Source organism: Camelina sativa, chromosome 2, assembly GCF_030686135.1.
Source record: "Camelina sativa cultivar CO46 ecotype springtype chromosome 2, ASM3068613v1".
Lineage (NCBI taxonomy): Eukaryota > Viridiplantae > Streptophyta > Magnoliopsida > Brassicales > Brassicaceae > Camelina > Camelina sativa.
The window spans coordinates 23,476,348-23,492,837 of record NC_141881.1 but is presented as its reverse complement, the minus strand read 5'-3'; the positions used below and the strand labels follow the sequence as shown (position 1 = coordinate 23,492,837).

Genomic DNA, 16,490 nt, shown 5'->3' with positions numbered 1-16,490 from the left:
CCACACTACACAATACCTGCACCACAAACACAATGAGATGCGTGAGTCTTACCAGAAATACCCAGTGAGACGATCCTCCCATCTACGAGCTATACACACAAGAAAATCAAGAGTACAACCACAAATAAAACATAACAAACCAGACATTGAACAAAACATCCAATAACACATTCATCACACCTACACAACTTCACACAAAACAAGTTATACAATCCAATCGCTTAGATAAGCTCATGGTCACGCACTCACCTTATCAAACTGATTATAACAACGAATATAACCAGCTGAGACTCTCCTAACGTCTGAAACAGCCCAGCAATTCCCTACAACAAGCCACACAACCAAAAACGACTTATAGCGAAACTGGACAGAAACATTAGAAAAGAACAGTCTTAAAGACGAAACCCTAAAATAAAACCCAACCGTTAACTATCAAATCTCTCCGGTGAAAAGCTAGTCCGAGACGTCACGAAGCTTCCCACAAAATCTCGTGCCGATCAGAAACCAAACGAGACCACGATCTCAGTTACAATCCCCGATGGTTCCAACTCGTGTCTGAGAAAACGTGTCTCACGAAACTGCATATAACTCATCGAGTTTAAATCCAAATCCACTTCTGTAAAAAGGAGACTGACGATGAAAGGCTTGAGAATAACATTAACAAATTTCGTTACCTTTGACAACGATTTGATATATCGAAACTGTTTCTTCCCAAACCCTAACGATTCTGCTCCTTCTCCTTTAATCTCCTTCACACCACAATAGGCTCTCTCCCCTCTCTATATCTCTTTCTTCCTCTCAACACAAGTATTGAATAACAGCCACGACCAAATAGAGAGAAGAGGCGTCCATTTCATTATAAATATATCACTTAGGGTTTCCCAAAACCTGCTCTAAACCGGGTGAACTTAAACCAAACCGGGCAATTTCATGATTTCACATAAATTGATCGGTTCTTCCACTTTTCTTTGGGACACAGGCGTTACAATTCTCCCCCTCTAACAAAAGATTCGTCCTCGAATCTGAGAACATTGTCCCTCCACCAAGGACCTCCGTGCAACCGTTACTACGGCCCGCACATTCCCCGACCGGACTGAATACCGTCAGTAAAGGTTTTCCGTGTAACTGTCGCAACAGCCCGCACATCCATATGACCCAACGGTCCACATAACCCTGGCCCCACTAGTCAAGACAACCCAAAATACGAGATCAATCCCGACCTCCGAGGTCTACATCCAGTCACTACGCTCATAACCACGTTCTAGACATTGTTTGCTCTCTCACTCATACATTCTTAGGTCGCAACTTTCGAACTGCACCGCCTGCACTCTCAGACCGTCGTCCTCGAGCCATACCGTCTCACTCTCGAATCGTCACCCTCGAGATCTCGGTACCAGGGGAACTACTCATCCCCTCCGGGGAACTAATCATCCCCTAGGAGAACTAATCATCTCCTCTGGCGCCCTCAGGGTCGCAACCCGTCAAGCCCACGGTGCACCAGGGGAACTAATCATCCCCTCAGGAGAACTAATCATCTCCACAGGAGAACTAATCATCTCCTCTGGAGAACTAATCATCTCCATGTGAGCAAACAAGTCCTAACATCAATAAGCATCTCCCGACGGGAACTACCTCATGTGATTCACGTAAAACATCGCAATGCTCTACCAATCACCATATTCTCTCACCAGAATATCACCACCACCATGACCACTCTTCCGGCCAACTCAAAACATCTCAACCATTTGGGTGTTTGCACACGCCCTTTCCATAAATAGACAAGTTCTAACTATTCATAGAACTTTCTATTTATTTGCAATCGCACTTTCCGTAAATAGACAAGTTTTAACTATTCATAAAACTTCTCATTTTTAGAACCCGCAAATCTCGTAGCACCGTAACACCACCAATCAAAAATCTTTGAGAACCAATCATCTCATCTGTGACCACTCTTCAGGTCAACCTCCGAACATCCCCGCCACTCCAGGCATTCCACACCTCCTTTCCAAAAATAAGCAAGTCCTAACTAATCATAAAACCTTCTATTTATGGAAACTTTCCTTTAATGGATCTTTCTATTTCCATTTCGCCACGACACTTTCCATAATTAGCAAAGCTCTGACCCCATAACACTTTCATATTTAGTAGCTCCCTAAATTTTCCATTTATGGAACTCCCGAGCGATTTTTTTTTTCCACAAGATCCATAAAGCACAAAAACCAAAGAACTCCATTTTATTAAAACCTCAAATGAAATAATCGTTTACAACCCCAAACGAAAAGACATAACTGAAATAAAAAGAAATATAAGCCAAACTAAACTCTGGGATTGGTGCCCCGCCCTTCCTTCGGCTGCACCCCTCCCACTGTCAACTGCTGCAACCTTGGAAATTGAGGCCTGATATGTCCCACCTCCTTGCAGTAGAAGCACACTCGAATGTTCCCTTGCGTGCCGTTCCTCTTGGGACAGCTTGCCAACCTGTGATCTGTGCTCCCGCACCCATAGCATCCCTGACCGCCTTGGTTTGTCACTGACGTGCCCTCCCGCTTCCTCTTAAGCCCTTGCCCTGACCTGTTACCCTTGCTCGGAATGTTCTGCTCACATGTCTCCTCTGTCTGAATAGTTGGAGCTACCGCCACTGACTGTACCCGGATATCCTCCTCAATCTCTGCTGCAGTCTCAACCAGCTCTGCACGCGTAGCATAACTCCGCCCTCTACAGTGAACCCTCAAGTCATCACGTAGAGCCCTCAAAAACCTCCTGATCTGAGCCTCCTCAGACTCCAAAGCCCGACCCCCATAACAAAGAAGTCGACTGAACTCCAAATCCAGCTCCCGCACTGACCGTGTCCCCTGAGACAACTGGAGGAACTGCACCTCCAACCGATCCAATGCCTCTCTAGGAAAATACTTGCGGTTGAACTCCAAGACGAAGTCAGCCCAAGTCATCTCCCGCTACACCCTCCTAGCAGCCACAGATCTCCACCACAACTCAGCATCACCACTCAAAAAGTAGACCCCTATGTCCACCCAAAACTCCTCAGGACATCTCAGAGTATGGAAGTTACGTTCCACTCTCGTCCTCCACGCATCCGCAGCAGTAGGATCTACACCTCCCGAAAACTGCTCAGTACGCAACCTACCCATCTCTGTCAACATGCTGAGATAACGAGCATGGACCCCCGCATCCGCAGCCACTGGCTGCCGCTCCTCCGCCACCACTGGTGGCACTACCTGAGCCTGAGCCGGTACCACTGGTGGTAACCGCGCCAACACCTCTGCTAGCATAGCCGCAAAGTCACTACCAGGGACTCCACCCGCTGGGACTCCCATACCCGGGACCCTAGCATCACCGGCCACTGGAGCATCAACACCGCCCCCTCCTGCCACACTCACAGAATCCCCCGGAACACTCTGCGACTCGCCCGCACCCTCAACTGTCACACTCTGGTCCTCGGTCTCACTAACCTCTGGGACTCTGCCCCTACCACGACCACGTCCGCGACCACGACCACGTCCGCGTCCACGACCACGACCAGCAACAGCACCCTCTCTAACCATCTGCACTACCATGAACAAAAGACTAAGCAAACAATTCAAAACCGCACACAAACTCACAACTTACCGTGGAATCTCATTGAAGGCTCGAAGAGGATGATACTAGGACTCCATACCACAAACAAATTGACTAACTACTCATAATCAATTTCCATCTCGCAACAACATGTATCAAGCAACAGGAAAATATTCACCCAATTAAATTCCTAACCGCTCTAACCATCCACTTAACCATCCTAGAACCGTAAAGGCTCTGATACCAAATTAAAACAACCGGACCCATTTTTTTTAAAGTAAGTACAATACATAATTAAGCATCTCATACTACTTAATTAAACCACCCAAACCACAATTCCTCATTAAACCGATAACAACCAATATGCACAGCGGAAACATACCAACATATAGAACCAACACATCATCAATGCAATAACATTCCTAAGCATTCTATCCATCAACCTAGCATAACTCTATCCAAGGTTCCAACATAAACAATATAACCAAGTCCAACAACACACAACCGAGACCCTAGATCATCCTCCTCCTCATCGTCATGATTCCACACTACACAATACCTGCACCACAAACACAATGAGATGCGTGAGTATTACCAGAAATACCCAGTGAGACGATCCTCCCATCTACGAGCTATACACACAAGAAAATCAAGAGTACAACCACAAATAAAACATAACAAACCAGACATTGAACAAAACATCCAATAACACATTCATCACACCTACACAACTTCACACAAAACAAGTTATACAATCCAATCGCTTAGATAAGCTCATGGTCACGCACTCACCTTATCAAACTGATTATAACAACGAATATAACCAGTTGAGACTCTCCTAACGTCTGAAACAGCCCAGCAATTCCCTACAACAAGCCACACAACCAAAAACGACTTATAGCGAAACTGGACAGAAACATTAGAAAAGAACAGTCTTAAAGACGAAACCCTAAAATAAAAACCAACCGTTAACTATCAAATCTCTCCGGTGAAAAGCTAGTCCGAGACGTCACGAAGCTTCCCACAAAATCTCGTGCCGATCAGAAACCAAACGAGACCACGATCTCAGTTACAATCCCCGATGGTTCCAACTCGTGTCTGAGAAAACGTGTCTCACGAAACTGCATATAACTCATCGAGTTTAAATCCAAATCCACTTCTGTAAAAAGGAGACTGACGATGAAAGGCTTGAGAATAACATTAACAAATTTCGTTATCTTTGACAACGATTTGATATATCGAAACTGTTTCTTCCCAAACCCTAACGATTCTGCTCCTTCTCCTTTAATCTCCTTCACACCACAATAGGCTCTCTCCCCTCTCTATATCTCTTTCTTCCTCTCAACACAAGTATTGAATAACAGCCACGACCAAATAGAGAGAAGAGGCGTCCATTTCATTATAAATATATCACTTAGGGTTTCCCAAAACCTGCTCTAAATCGGGTGAACTTAAACCAAACCGGGCAATTTCATGATTTCACATAAATTGATCGGTTCTTCCACTTTTCTTTGGGACACGGGCGTTACACGGCTTCGGAATTATCTCGCCAGAACTTTCACTCGATCGCTCTCTGGTCATGAGATAACACTCTCAGAGAGTTATACATGTATCACTTTTCACCGGCCCAACCAGAAAACAATTCACCGGATTATGATAGATCTACGAAGAAATTTTCGATTTCGAACCTAAAACTAAAATGAAAACGAATTAATTTATAGATCTCCGATTTTTTTTTATCAAATTAAGGTAAAATCGCGGCGGAACAGCTTATGGAACAGCTCTGTTTACGTTGTCAATTTTCTACTTTTTTTTTATATATCTTTCTTGTTGGATCTAATATAGAATAGATAGAGTAGTAAGAATCTATTCGGTCGTATGTTTTATCACTACCGTATATGGACAAAGAGACTGAAATGGGGTTTTCTGCGTTTAATCGTAAACGATCTATTATGCCATTAAACGACCGTATGTTTAATGGGTGTATAGTCTGTTTACATTAAATGCGCTAAAACGCCTCTAACCGGGGTCTCGTTTAATGGGTTTATTACTCCGTCCTTCTCGAACATGATATACGACGAAACTTAAAAATCATTTTTTTTCATTTTGATATGTTGAATAAGTAGTTTTTCACAAAAAAGGAAAATGTTGAATAAGGAGCGATAAATTCAAGGGAACAAATATATTCTCATCTTCTTCCTCTTTCAATCGACTGCAATCTTAATTTTGGTCCGCCTCCTAACTTTCTTTAAGTTTTTTCTCAGTGATTATTACCAGATTATGATAGATCTACGAAGAAATTTTCGATTTCGAACCTAAAACTAAAACGAAAACGAATTAATTTATAGATCTTCGATTTTTTTATCAAATTAAGGTAAAATCGCGGCGGAACAGCTTATGGAACAGCTCTGTTTACGTTATCAATTTTCTACTTTTTATTTTTTCTTATATCTATCTTTCTTGTTGGATCTAATATAGAATAGATAGAGTAGTAAGAATCTATTCGGTCGTATGTTTTATCACTACCGTATCTGGACAAAGAGACTGAAATGGGTTTTTCTGCGTTTAATCGTAAACGATCTATTATGCCTTTAAACGACCGTATGTTTAATGGGAGTATAGTCTGTTTACAGTAAAAGCGCTGAAACGCCTTTAACCGGGGTCCCGTTTAATGGGTTTATTACTCCGTCCTTCTAGAACATGATATACGACGAAACTTAAAAATCATTTTTTTCATTTTGATATGTTGAATAAGTAGTTTTTCACAAAAAAAAGAAGAAAATGTTGGATACGGAGCGATAAATTCAAGGGAACAAATATATCCTCATCTTCTTCCTCTTTCAATCGACTGCAATCTTAATTTTGGTCCGCCTCCTAACTTTCTTTAAGTTTTTCTCAGTTTTTAATATGCTATTCTTGTGATTATTACCGGATTATGATAGATCTACGAAGAAATTTTCGATTTCAAACCTAAAACTAAAATGAAAACGAATTAATTTATAGATCTCCGATTTTTTTAATCAAATAAAGGTAAAATCGCGGCGAAACAGCTTATGGAACAGCTCTGTTTACGTGTCAATTTTCTACTTTTTTTTTTTTAATATCTATCTTTCTTGTTGGATCTAATATAGAACAGATAGAGTAGTAAGAATCTATTCGGTCGTATGTTTTGTCACTACCGTATCTGGACAAAGAGACTGAAATGGGTTTTTTCTGCGTTTAATCGTAAACGATCTATTATGCCATTAAACGACCGTATGTTTAATGGGTGTATAGTCTGTTTACATTAAACGCGCTAAAACGCCTCTAACCGGGGTCTCATTTAATGGGTTTATTACTCCGTCCTTCTCGAACATGATATACGACGAAACTTAAAAATCATTTTTTCATTTTGATATGTTGAATAAGTAGTTCTTCACAAAAAAAGGAAAATGTTGAATAAGCAGCGATAAATTCAAGGGAACAAATATATCCTCATCTTCTTCCTCTTTCAATCGACTGCAATCTTAATTTTGGTCCGCCTCCTAACTTTGTTTAAGTTTTTCTCAGTTTTTAATATGCTATTCTTGTGATTATTACCGGATTATGATAGATCTACAAAGAAATATTTGATTTCGAACCTAAAACTAAAACGAAAACGAATTAATTTATAGATCTCCGATTTTTTTATCAAGTTAAGGTAAAATCGCGGTGGAACAGCTTATGGAACAGCTCTGTTTACGTTGTCAATTTTCTACTTTTTTTTTAATATCTATCTTTCTTGTTGGATCTAATATAGAATAGATAGAGTAGTAAGAATCTATTCGGTCGTATGTTTTATCACTGCCGTATCTGGACAAAGAGACTGAAATGGGTTTTTCTGTGTTTAATCGTAAACGATCTATTATGCCTTTAAACGACCGTATGTTTAATGGGTGTATAGTCTTTTTACAGTAAAAGCGCTAAAACGCCTTTAACCGGGTTCCCGTTTAATGGGTTTATTACTCCGTCCTTCTAGAACATGATATACGACGAAACTTAAAAATCATTTTTTTCATTTTGATATGTTGAATAAGTAGTTTTTCACAAACAAAAAAAAATGTTGAATAAGGAGCGATAAATTCAAGGGAACAAATATATCCTCATCTTCTTCCTCTTTCAATCGACTGCAATCTTAATTTTGGTCCGCCTCCTAACTTTCTTTAAGTTTTTTCTCAGTTTTTAATATGCTATTATACGATTGTATTATATGAATATTAATTATTTTTACATACTAAATTTGAGTCTTTTATAATTTTATATTACATTAGTGTGTAGACATGAATAATAAATCTTATATAATTGTGTATATATATAATATATGTCGATGGTATAAACATTTATAATATTATACATATACAATTGTAAACCTTAGTCAAAAACATAAAAATATTATACATATACAATTATAACTTTTCCTCACTAAAAGTTTACAAACCTTATTTGCTATTAAATTTTTATTCATAATATTGTCTTATTAACATACTTAGATCTCTATTTTATAAAATAAAAAATTAATTACAAACCTGTTAAATCTCTATGTTATAAAATAAAAACATAATTACAAAACATGATATATATTATTAAAAAATTTACTAGCATTTCTTTCACATAAGTAAAAAAGCATTACTATTAACTTAGTTAAATTAAACAATATACTTGATTATTATAATGTATATATGTTTATGTAAGGGAAATTAACATATATACTTTTCAAATAATTATAAAAATTTAAATTTACGTTTACATATATAGAGATACTTTTAAAATATATATATAAATTACAAGTTATGAGCCATGTATAAAAGTTTTTAATTCTACTGATTTCCTTATTAATTAATAACTAAAAACATCCCAACATTATGATTAACTAAAAACATTGCAACACTCTCTTCAATGCCTACATTCAGTGTTGGTTTTAATCCATAAGTTGTTTCTAGTTGGTGACACAATGTTCTGAAACAATCAAGTGACATCCGTAGTAACTGAAGACAAGCAGCATGATCTTCTTGTAAATCGATGCCAAATATTTCTCCACCCTAATCCACCATCTGTTTGTACTTGTCCTCTTTCAAAATACGGATTGTAGTAACTCAATGCTGGTTGAATTATTAACTCTTCAAATTGTGCATTCTCCAGATTCCATAACTCAGTTCTCTCTTTGTAACTTAAAAATTGAATTCCTTGTGACCGCAATTGACATATACGAAAAGCCTGTATTTGATGAAAACAAAGGATTGATAAGAAAGTGAAAGACATGATTCAATTACACATAATAAGTAAAAGATAATACAAAAACATAAATAAAACAATGTAACATTATTAATAGCAAAGAACTAGAGATATTATGCTTCATCGTCAGAATCATTTTGGTGAGTTTCATTTAAATTTGGCCCCTGATGGGTTCCCCAAATGTTGAATAATCCTCCAGATTTACGTGTTCGTGGTATTGGCCTTGGTGTTGTGGTTTCAGTTTGAGTTTCAGTTTGAGTTTCTAATGAGAATCCATGCTGAAAATTTGTTTGAGGAGGCCATTGTGATATATTTGATGATGATCCCCATTGTTGATCATTTGATGATGAACCCCACTGTGTAGGTGAATTCAATTGTTGTGTATTTTGATACGTTCCCCATTGTGAAACATTTGGTGATGTACCCCACTGGTGGCTTTTTGGTTGTGTTACCCATTGTTGTGCACTTGGTGGTTTACCCCATTGTTGAGGACGTGGTTGTTGACCCCATTGTTGAACACTTGGTGGTGTACCCCATTGCTGAGCACTTGGTGGTGTACCCCATTGCTGAGCACTTGGTGGTGTACCCCATTGTTGAGGACGTGGTTGTTGACCCCATTGGACATTTGAAGTTTGCCCCCATGAATTATTACCACCACAAGATGGACTACCTGAATGAAAACCACTTGCACTTGGACTCCCAAAAGTTCTTCTCGACGTTAACTGCTTTCCCACAAACTCATCATAACGTGTATATCCAGTTAAAGCTTGTAAGAAATTTATCTTTCTTCAAAAGGTTTTTCAGCTCTATCAATGAAATACTTACGATAGAATGGGTCTCCTCCTAATTCGTCAACGCATGCCCAATAAAATTTTGTATCACTTGGAAGCTCCATTGATTCCAATATCTTTGCAGCCTCATCAAAGCCGTCGTAATCATCTTGGTCGAATGAATTTGGGCGTAATTGTTGTAAACTTTGACGTTGGAACTCCCTAAATCCGGTCATTCTATCGGTTAGGGTGGTCTCAAATGACTGCTTATTTTTACTTCCACGTGAACCACTCCCATGTAAGACTCCAGAATTTCTTGCAGATCTTTGTAACGTACTTCCTCGTCTTCCTTGTCCTCGTTGTTGAACTCTAGAACCAGGAATTTGATTCGGATCAACCGTTACAGAATTATGACGCTTATGTGCCTGGATAAACTCATTTGAAGGACGCGTTTCATCGGTAATGTTAACGTGATACACTTCTTCATTTTCTTGTGTCTCTGCATCTTGACTATCAGACATTTCACCACCGTATGTTTCTGGGTACAGCTGATCTTCATTATTAGTTGTGCCTTCATTCATCATTTCTTCTCTTCTTTGGTTGACAGAGTATTGAGCTTGGGATTGAACATTATATAATTTGAAGCAACGTTCCATGATTTTCCACCCTTGTGGCTGCTTTCGTCTAAATGCATTTACAATCTTACATACCTATGAATATTATTATAAAACAAATATTTCAGAATATTTGGTTATGTTAATTAAGTTAATATATTTGAGTTGTGATAAAGATTTTGAAAACTTACTTCACGATCTTTCCACCATGACTCAGATGCATTAATCACGGATGTAATAGGATCAACCATGATACCATCTGATCCCATAAGCTCTCGATACTTCTTGTATTTTTTTTTCATATTATCAAATTTTTCATTGAAAAACTTATAATTTATTTCTAAATCGAACTCCTGGTTAAACTTTTCAACCATAAACTGTTTTGCAAAAGGAGTGGGATCTTTTATACGATAATTATTCATCGCAGCTGCTTGATCATATAACTCAAGTAATCTAAAAAGACTGCTAGGAGTCCATTTGAAATTGGCTCCATTCTACAATATTTTTTTTGAGAACAAATTAATATGTATTCACGTAATTATAAAAAAAAACTATATTTAAATAAATTAAGATAAAATATTTTATCCGTGCTGATGTTTCGGTTGGAAAGTTTTCATCTGCTTGTACGGAAGAATTTGTGTTTCGTCGACGATTAGATGTCATATCTACAGTTGTAAAAAAAAAACCAGTTTACTATAATCAGTATATATTTTAGTTATATATGACAAAAATTTATTATACGATTGTATTATATGAATATTAATTATTTTTACATACTAAATTTGAGTCTTTTATAATTTTATATTACATTAGTGTGTAGACATGAATAATAAATCTTATATAATTGTGTATATATATAATATATGTCGATGGTATAAACATTTATAATATTATACATATACAATTGTAAACCTTAGTCAAAAACATAAAAATATTATACATATACAATTATAACTTTTCCTTACTAAAAGTTTACAAACCTTATTTGCTATTAAATTTTTATTCATAATATTGTCTTATTAACATACTTAGATCTCTATTTTATAAAATAAAAAATTAATTACAAACCTGTTAAATCTCTATGTTATAAAATAAAAACATAATTACAAAACATGATATATATTATTAAAAAATTTACTAGCATTTCTTTCACATAAGTAAAAAAGCATTACTATTAACTTAGTTAAATTAAACAATATACTTGATTATTATAATGTATATATGTTTATGTAAGGGAAATTAACATATATACTTTTCAAATAATTATAAAAATTTAAATTTACGTTTACATATATAGAGATACTTTTAAAATATATATATAAATTACAAGTTATGAGCCATGTATAAAAGTTTTTAATTCTACTGATTTCCTTATTAATTAATAACTAAAAACATCCCAACATTATGATTAATTAATATTATAACTAACTTAGTCAAAAGCATAAAGGTATGAAACTTTTCATTTACTAAATAAAACTAACTACATCAACATAATTATTAATTTAATTAAACATCATAACATAATATAAATATAATATAAACATCATAACATAATATAATGTATATATTTTTGAAAGAAAAAAAAAATATATACCTTACACTCTTTCAGCTTCAATAGAAGAAGTTTGGAATCTTTTTTTTTTTTTTTTTTTTTTTTTCTTGTTGTTGTGATGAAGAAATATGTGAAGTATTAGATTTATAGGAAAAAAAAATTTGCATTCTCTTCGTCATTGTCCAACATGTGAAGGTTGTATTATTATTTCTTTTTACAATAATTTATACTATTGGACCACTTGAATCACTCCCATATCTAGATAAAAGTGGTTCATTCACTTTTCTTACTAGAAGACAAGAATTTCTTATCCATATGTGTTCCTTTCACTTTTTTTGGTTTTTGTTTTTGCAGTTGTTGAATGGGAACACATATGTGGACAGACCACTTGGACTGAAGAACCACTCATTTTCCCACTCCCCATTCAAAGCCTCAAACATACATTTTGAATCGCTAGATCCACTTGATCCGCACATGTTCCGCTAGATCTGCTTTTGTTCCGCCTGATCCGCTTGTTCCACTTGATCCGCTCTGCTTGATCCGCTTTCTCTATTCAGAGTCTGATTCTCTGCAAGAACAATACCGTGAATTCGTCGACTGATTTCTCTTCGAAAAACCCAGCAAAAGCTCAGGACACAGAATCTGACAAAAGAAAGAAGAAGATGTGAGATTCAAAAACCCAGATACAACACGAGAGAGATACCCAGATACAACACGAGAGAGATACACAAGTTTTTTTTTTTAACACATTTATCTGACAAACGAAAGAAGAAGATGTGAGCGAAGAAGATGTGACAAACGACAGAGAAAGAAGAGACAACTCAAGCGAGAGAGAATAAAAAATTCGGGCGCTTGCAGCTCTTAATTCCCACCTGCACACGTCATTTCAATTTTATTTCTTGTGTATTTTTGTCATAACATCAATTACCAAATAAAACCATTTTTTACTCTTATCTTATCATTAAATTTGAATCTGTTTTAGGTAAAAACTCAAACCAATTCATAGTAGTGTTGAACCAAAAAAAATCAGTCAAGGTTCATGAATTAGTATTTTTTTAATTTTATGATTTTAAGTATTGTTAGTATTTTAAACATTTTTTTATCGAAGTTTTTTTTTTTAAACGCTGAATATTATTACCATCATCAATCCGATGAAAAACAGAATATATTTTCATCGAATTATAGTGTTGTGGGTGTTATAGTGTTGTTTAATCACTTAGAGCTTTAGCTTTACACACCTCAATGCAAGCTTCAAGACTGGCAGCTTGTTTTAACACATTACTATTTCCTTGAATAAAAACTTTTTGTACTGGGCAGCTCTTAGGAAGGTAAATAGTGCAAGTTCCCTGATCCTTGTTTATATCAAATCTCGGAGCTGGTTTGAAGTACCTTTTTCAACCAAAAAAACAAAAAATCAAAACGAAAATTTAATAACTAACTGATGAAGCTGCTAGGTATCAAGACTAACTCATCCGAAGGAAGCCTCGAGCAGTAGAAATATATTAAACCAACACTTGAGCTAAGAGTTACAATTGTGCCCGTCATGTTGACACGGAAGAAATCCTCCGATGAATTATCCAGAAGAGGAGGACAAGGATCAAGAGAATATGTAAAGACTCTTCACGCATTCTTTTCCCACCAGAAATATATTTCGTTAGCCGAGATTGTGTTAACAGATCTCCGCTGCCAGTGACAATGAGTGAGAAAGAAATTAGATTTTGTTAAGCATGGAGCTAATCCATTTGTAGTTTGGACGCAATCCGCACTCAACAAATCCATTTGCAGTTTTATGAAAGATGATCTTGCTCATAAAAAAGTTATTTCGAAGGCCTATTCTCATGAAACTAGGCATGAGCATTCGGTTAACCATTCGATTTTCGGTTTGGATAATTCGGTTATAGGGTTTTCGGGTTTAGAAATATAGAAATCATTCGGGTAATTAAAAAATTCGGTTCGGTTACGGTTCGGGTAGTGTTGGTTAATATCGGTTTTGGGTTCGGTTTCGGTTACCCGAAATACTCATAATTATGTAATTTTTAGTCTAATTTGGTTTGATTATTTTAATTTTACTGAATTCAAATAATCTATCTAATTAATTTAATTATTTTTAACCAAATATACCCACAAATTCCGAATCAACCAAAAAAACTAAAAAAATTGCATAAATTATGTGAACATAACCGATCTCATATCTAAATATATATAGTTAATTTTATGTTTCGTGTAATTCGGATACCTGCTTGATTTTCGGTTCGGTTCGGGTTCGGTTTCGATTTTTCGGTTTTAGAAAAATGATACCCATTCGTGTATTTTGCCCACCACCCCTACCTGAAACCACAAGACTTTGAATTATTTACTTAGAAAACAAATTCAAATTGATGGCAAATTGATCTGACAAAGCAAGAGATGGTCCTCCGGTTCCGGCATGGTTCTCCGGCATCCGTTGCTGTCTTTTCTTCAATCTTGAGTCAACACGTGGCTCCACGTGCCCATCATGCATAAATTGTAATTTCCTTCTATTAGGATTTTAATTATTCTAGTTATGGGTTTAATTACTCAAGATTGTAATCATTGTTCCCTCTTGTATCTAGCCTTTTAGGCTTTCTTAATCAATGAATTGCCGAAAAAAAAAAAAGCAAGGGCGTGTGGCTCAAGGCCTCTCTCTCTCAGTCACTTCCCCTATCTTCCTCTGAAAATATATTTTTCTCCATTCAAGGAAGCTCTCTGAATCTTTTCCTCCATTAAAAAAAAAAATATCCCCATTTCTCTCTATGGAAGCGAGGTGTTCGCTGGCACTTTCTTTTTTATGATCTAAAAATAAACTAAGTCACTAGTCGAAAGATCCTCAATTTCAGCGAGGTGTTCGCTGGCACTTTCGTTTTTATGATTGTTGATTTGGTCAGATGGAGCCAATTCAATCACATGACATGGAAGGTTGTGTTCTAAGGAACTGAATTGTGCATATCTACATGGAATTAATGGAGAGCCTGAGCTACTTCCGCGAGTTGGAGATCAATACCAGGCAGAGATACCGGTGCTAATACCAGAAAATGATCGTTTGAAGCTCATTAGATGCTCTGAATTGGAGCCTCACATGCAGAATTCGGTTACATTTGGTTTGCGTATACCACTAATGTTGACAAGAAGTGAGAAATTTAGTGGCCATGAATTGGGTCTATTTGTTTCTACCCTTAAGGTGCGTGGTTTCGAAATCATTTCTTTCAATGTTGGTTTTTTAGGACCCTTAGAAAATTCAGAATTGATTAGATTGTGAGTTCTTGATGTTGAGCTTGTAATGCATTGTGATTAGAATATGTTACTGTCTTTTTTATTTGTAGGAGATGGCTCAAAGGCGCCTACGCTCAAGGTCATGTAAGAATTGGTGTCCATTGCCTAGTATACCTGAGGAGGGGCCCATTCACGAATGCTTTTTAAGAAAACAAGTCTCTCCTCTGCTAGGTTTTCATTTCTTTTGTGATCAGATTTTCTCCCACCTCGACATGCTCAAATCGAAGGCTACTCGGCTTAAAACAACCGGACCCATTTTTTTTTAAAGTAAGTAGAATACATAATTAAGCATCTCATACTACTTAATTAAACCACCCAAACCACAATTCCTCATTAAACCGATAACAACCAATATGCACAGCGGAAACATACCAACATACAGAACCAACACATCATCAATGCAATAACATTCCTAAGCATTCTATCCATCAACCTAGCATAACTCTATCCAAGGTTCCAACATAAACAATATAACCAAGTCCAACAACACACAACCGAGACCCTAGATCATCCTCCTCCTCATCGCCATGATTCCACACTACACAATACCTGCACCACAAACACAATGAGATGCGTGAGTATTACCAGAAATACCCAGTGAGACGATCCTCCCATCTACGAGCTATACACACAAGAAAATCAAGAGTACAACCACAAATAAAACATAACAAACCAGACATTGAACAAAACATCCAATAACACATTCATCACACCTACACAACTTCACACAAAACAAGTTATACAATCCAATCGCTTAGATAAGCTCATGGTCACGCACTCACCTTATCAAACTGATTATAACAACGAATATAACCAGTTGAGACTCTCCTAACGTCTGAAACAGCCCAGCAATTCCCTACAACAAGCCACACAACCAAAAACGACTTATAGCGAAACTGGACAAAAACATTAGAAAAGAACAGTCTTAAAGACGAAACCCTAAAATAAAAACCAACCGTTAACTATCAAATCTCTCCGGTGAAAAGCTAGTCCGAGACGTCACGAAGCTTCCCACAAAATCTCGTGCCGATCAGAAACCAAACGAGACCACGATCTCAGTTACAATCCCCGATGGTTCCAACTCGTGTCTGAGAAAACGTGTCTCACGAAACTGCATATAACTCATCGAGTTTAAATCCAAATCCACTTCTGTAAAAAGGAGACTGACGATGAAAGGCTTGAGAATAACACTAACAAATTTCGTTACCTTTGACAACGATTTGATATATCGAAACTGTTTCTTCCCAAACCCTAACGATTCTGCTCCTTCTCCTTTAATCTCCTTCACACCACAATAGGCTCTCTCCCCTCTCTATATCTCTTTCTTCCTCTCAACACAAGTATTGAATAACAGCCACGACCAAATAGAGAGAAGAGGCGTCCATTTCATTATAAATATATCACTTAGGGTTTCCCAAAACCTGCTCTAAACCGGGTGAACTT

The 16,490-nt window shown here is 36.7% G+C and overlaps 1 protein-coding gene, 3 long non-coding RNA genes and 1 pseudogene across 4 annotated transcripts; 2 read left to right on the top strand and 3 right to left on the bottom strand.

Annotated features, from left to right (window-relative positions):
• Positions 1–8,858: 8,858 nt before the first annotated feature.
• Positions 8,859–10,870, bottom strand: LOC104729482 (uncharacterized; annotated as a pseudogene).
• A 984-nt stretch (positions 10,871–11,854) lies between these two features.
• On the top strand, positions 11,855–12,807 carry LOC147949111 (uncharacterized). The gene is made up of 2 exons (XR_015582118.1): positions 11,855–11,954; positions 12,114–12,807. It is a non-coding gene; the product is annotated as an uncharacterized LOC147949111 (long non-coding RNA).
• Positions 11,938–14,532, bottom strand: LOC147949110 (endoribonuclease Dicer homolog 2-like). Its single transcript, XM_087488106.1, has 4 exons — positions 13,996–14,532; positions 13,228–13,442; positions 12,998–13,148; positions 11,938–12,401 (listed from the first exon to the last, which is right to left on the bottom strand). Exons 2-4 carry the CDS (start codon positions 13,302–13,304, stop codon positions 12,309–12,311), a joined length of 321 nt encoding a protein of 106 aa, XP_087344232.1. The 5' UTR covers positions 13,305–13,442; positions 13,996–14,532; the 3' UTR covers positions 11,938–12,308.
• LOC147949109 (uncharacterized) lies at positions 14,439–15,309 on the top strand. The gene is made up of 2 exons (XR_015582112.1): positions 14,439–14,955; positions 15,098–15,309. It is a non-coding gene; the product is annotated as an uncharacterized LOC147949109 (long non-coding RNA).
• On the bottom strand, positions 15,260–16,413 carry LOC147949108 (uncharacterized). The gene is made up of 4 exons (XR_015582110.1): positions 16,255–16,413; positions 16,004–16,158; positions 15,830–15,903; positions 15,260–15,596 (listed from the first exon to the last, which is right to left on the bottom strand). It is a non-coding gene; the product is annotated as an uncharacterized LOC147949108 (long non-coding RNA).
• Positions 16,414–16,490: the final 77 nt, after the last annotated feature.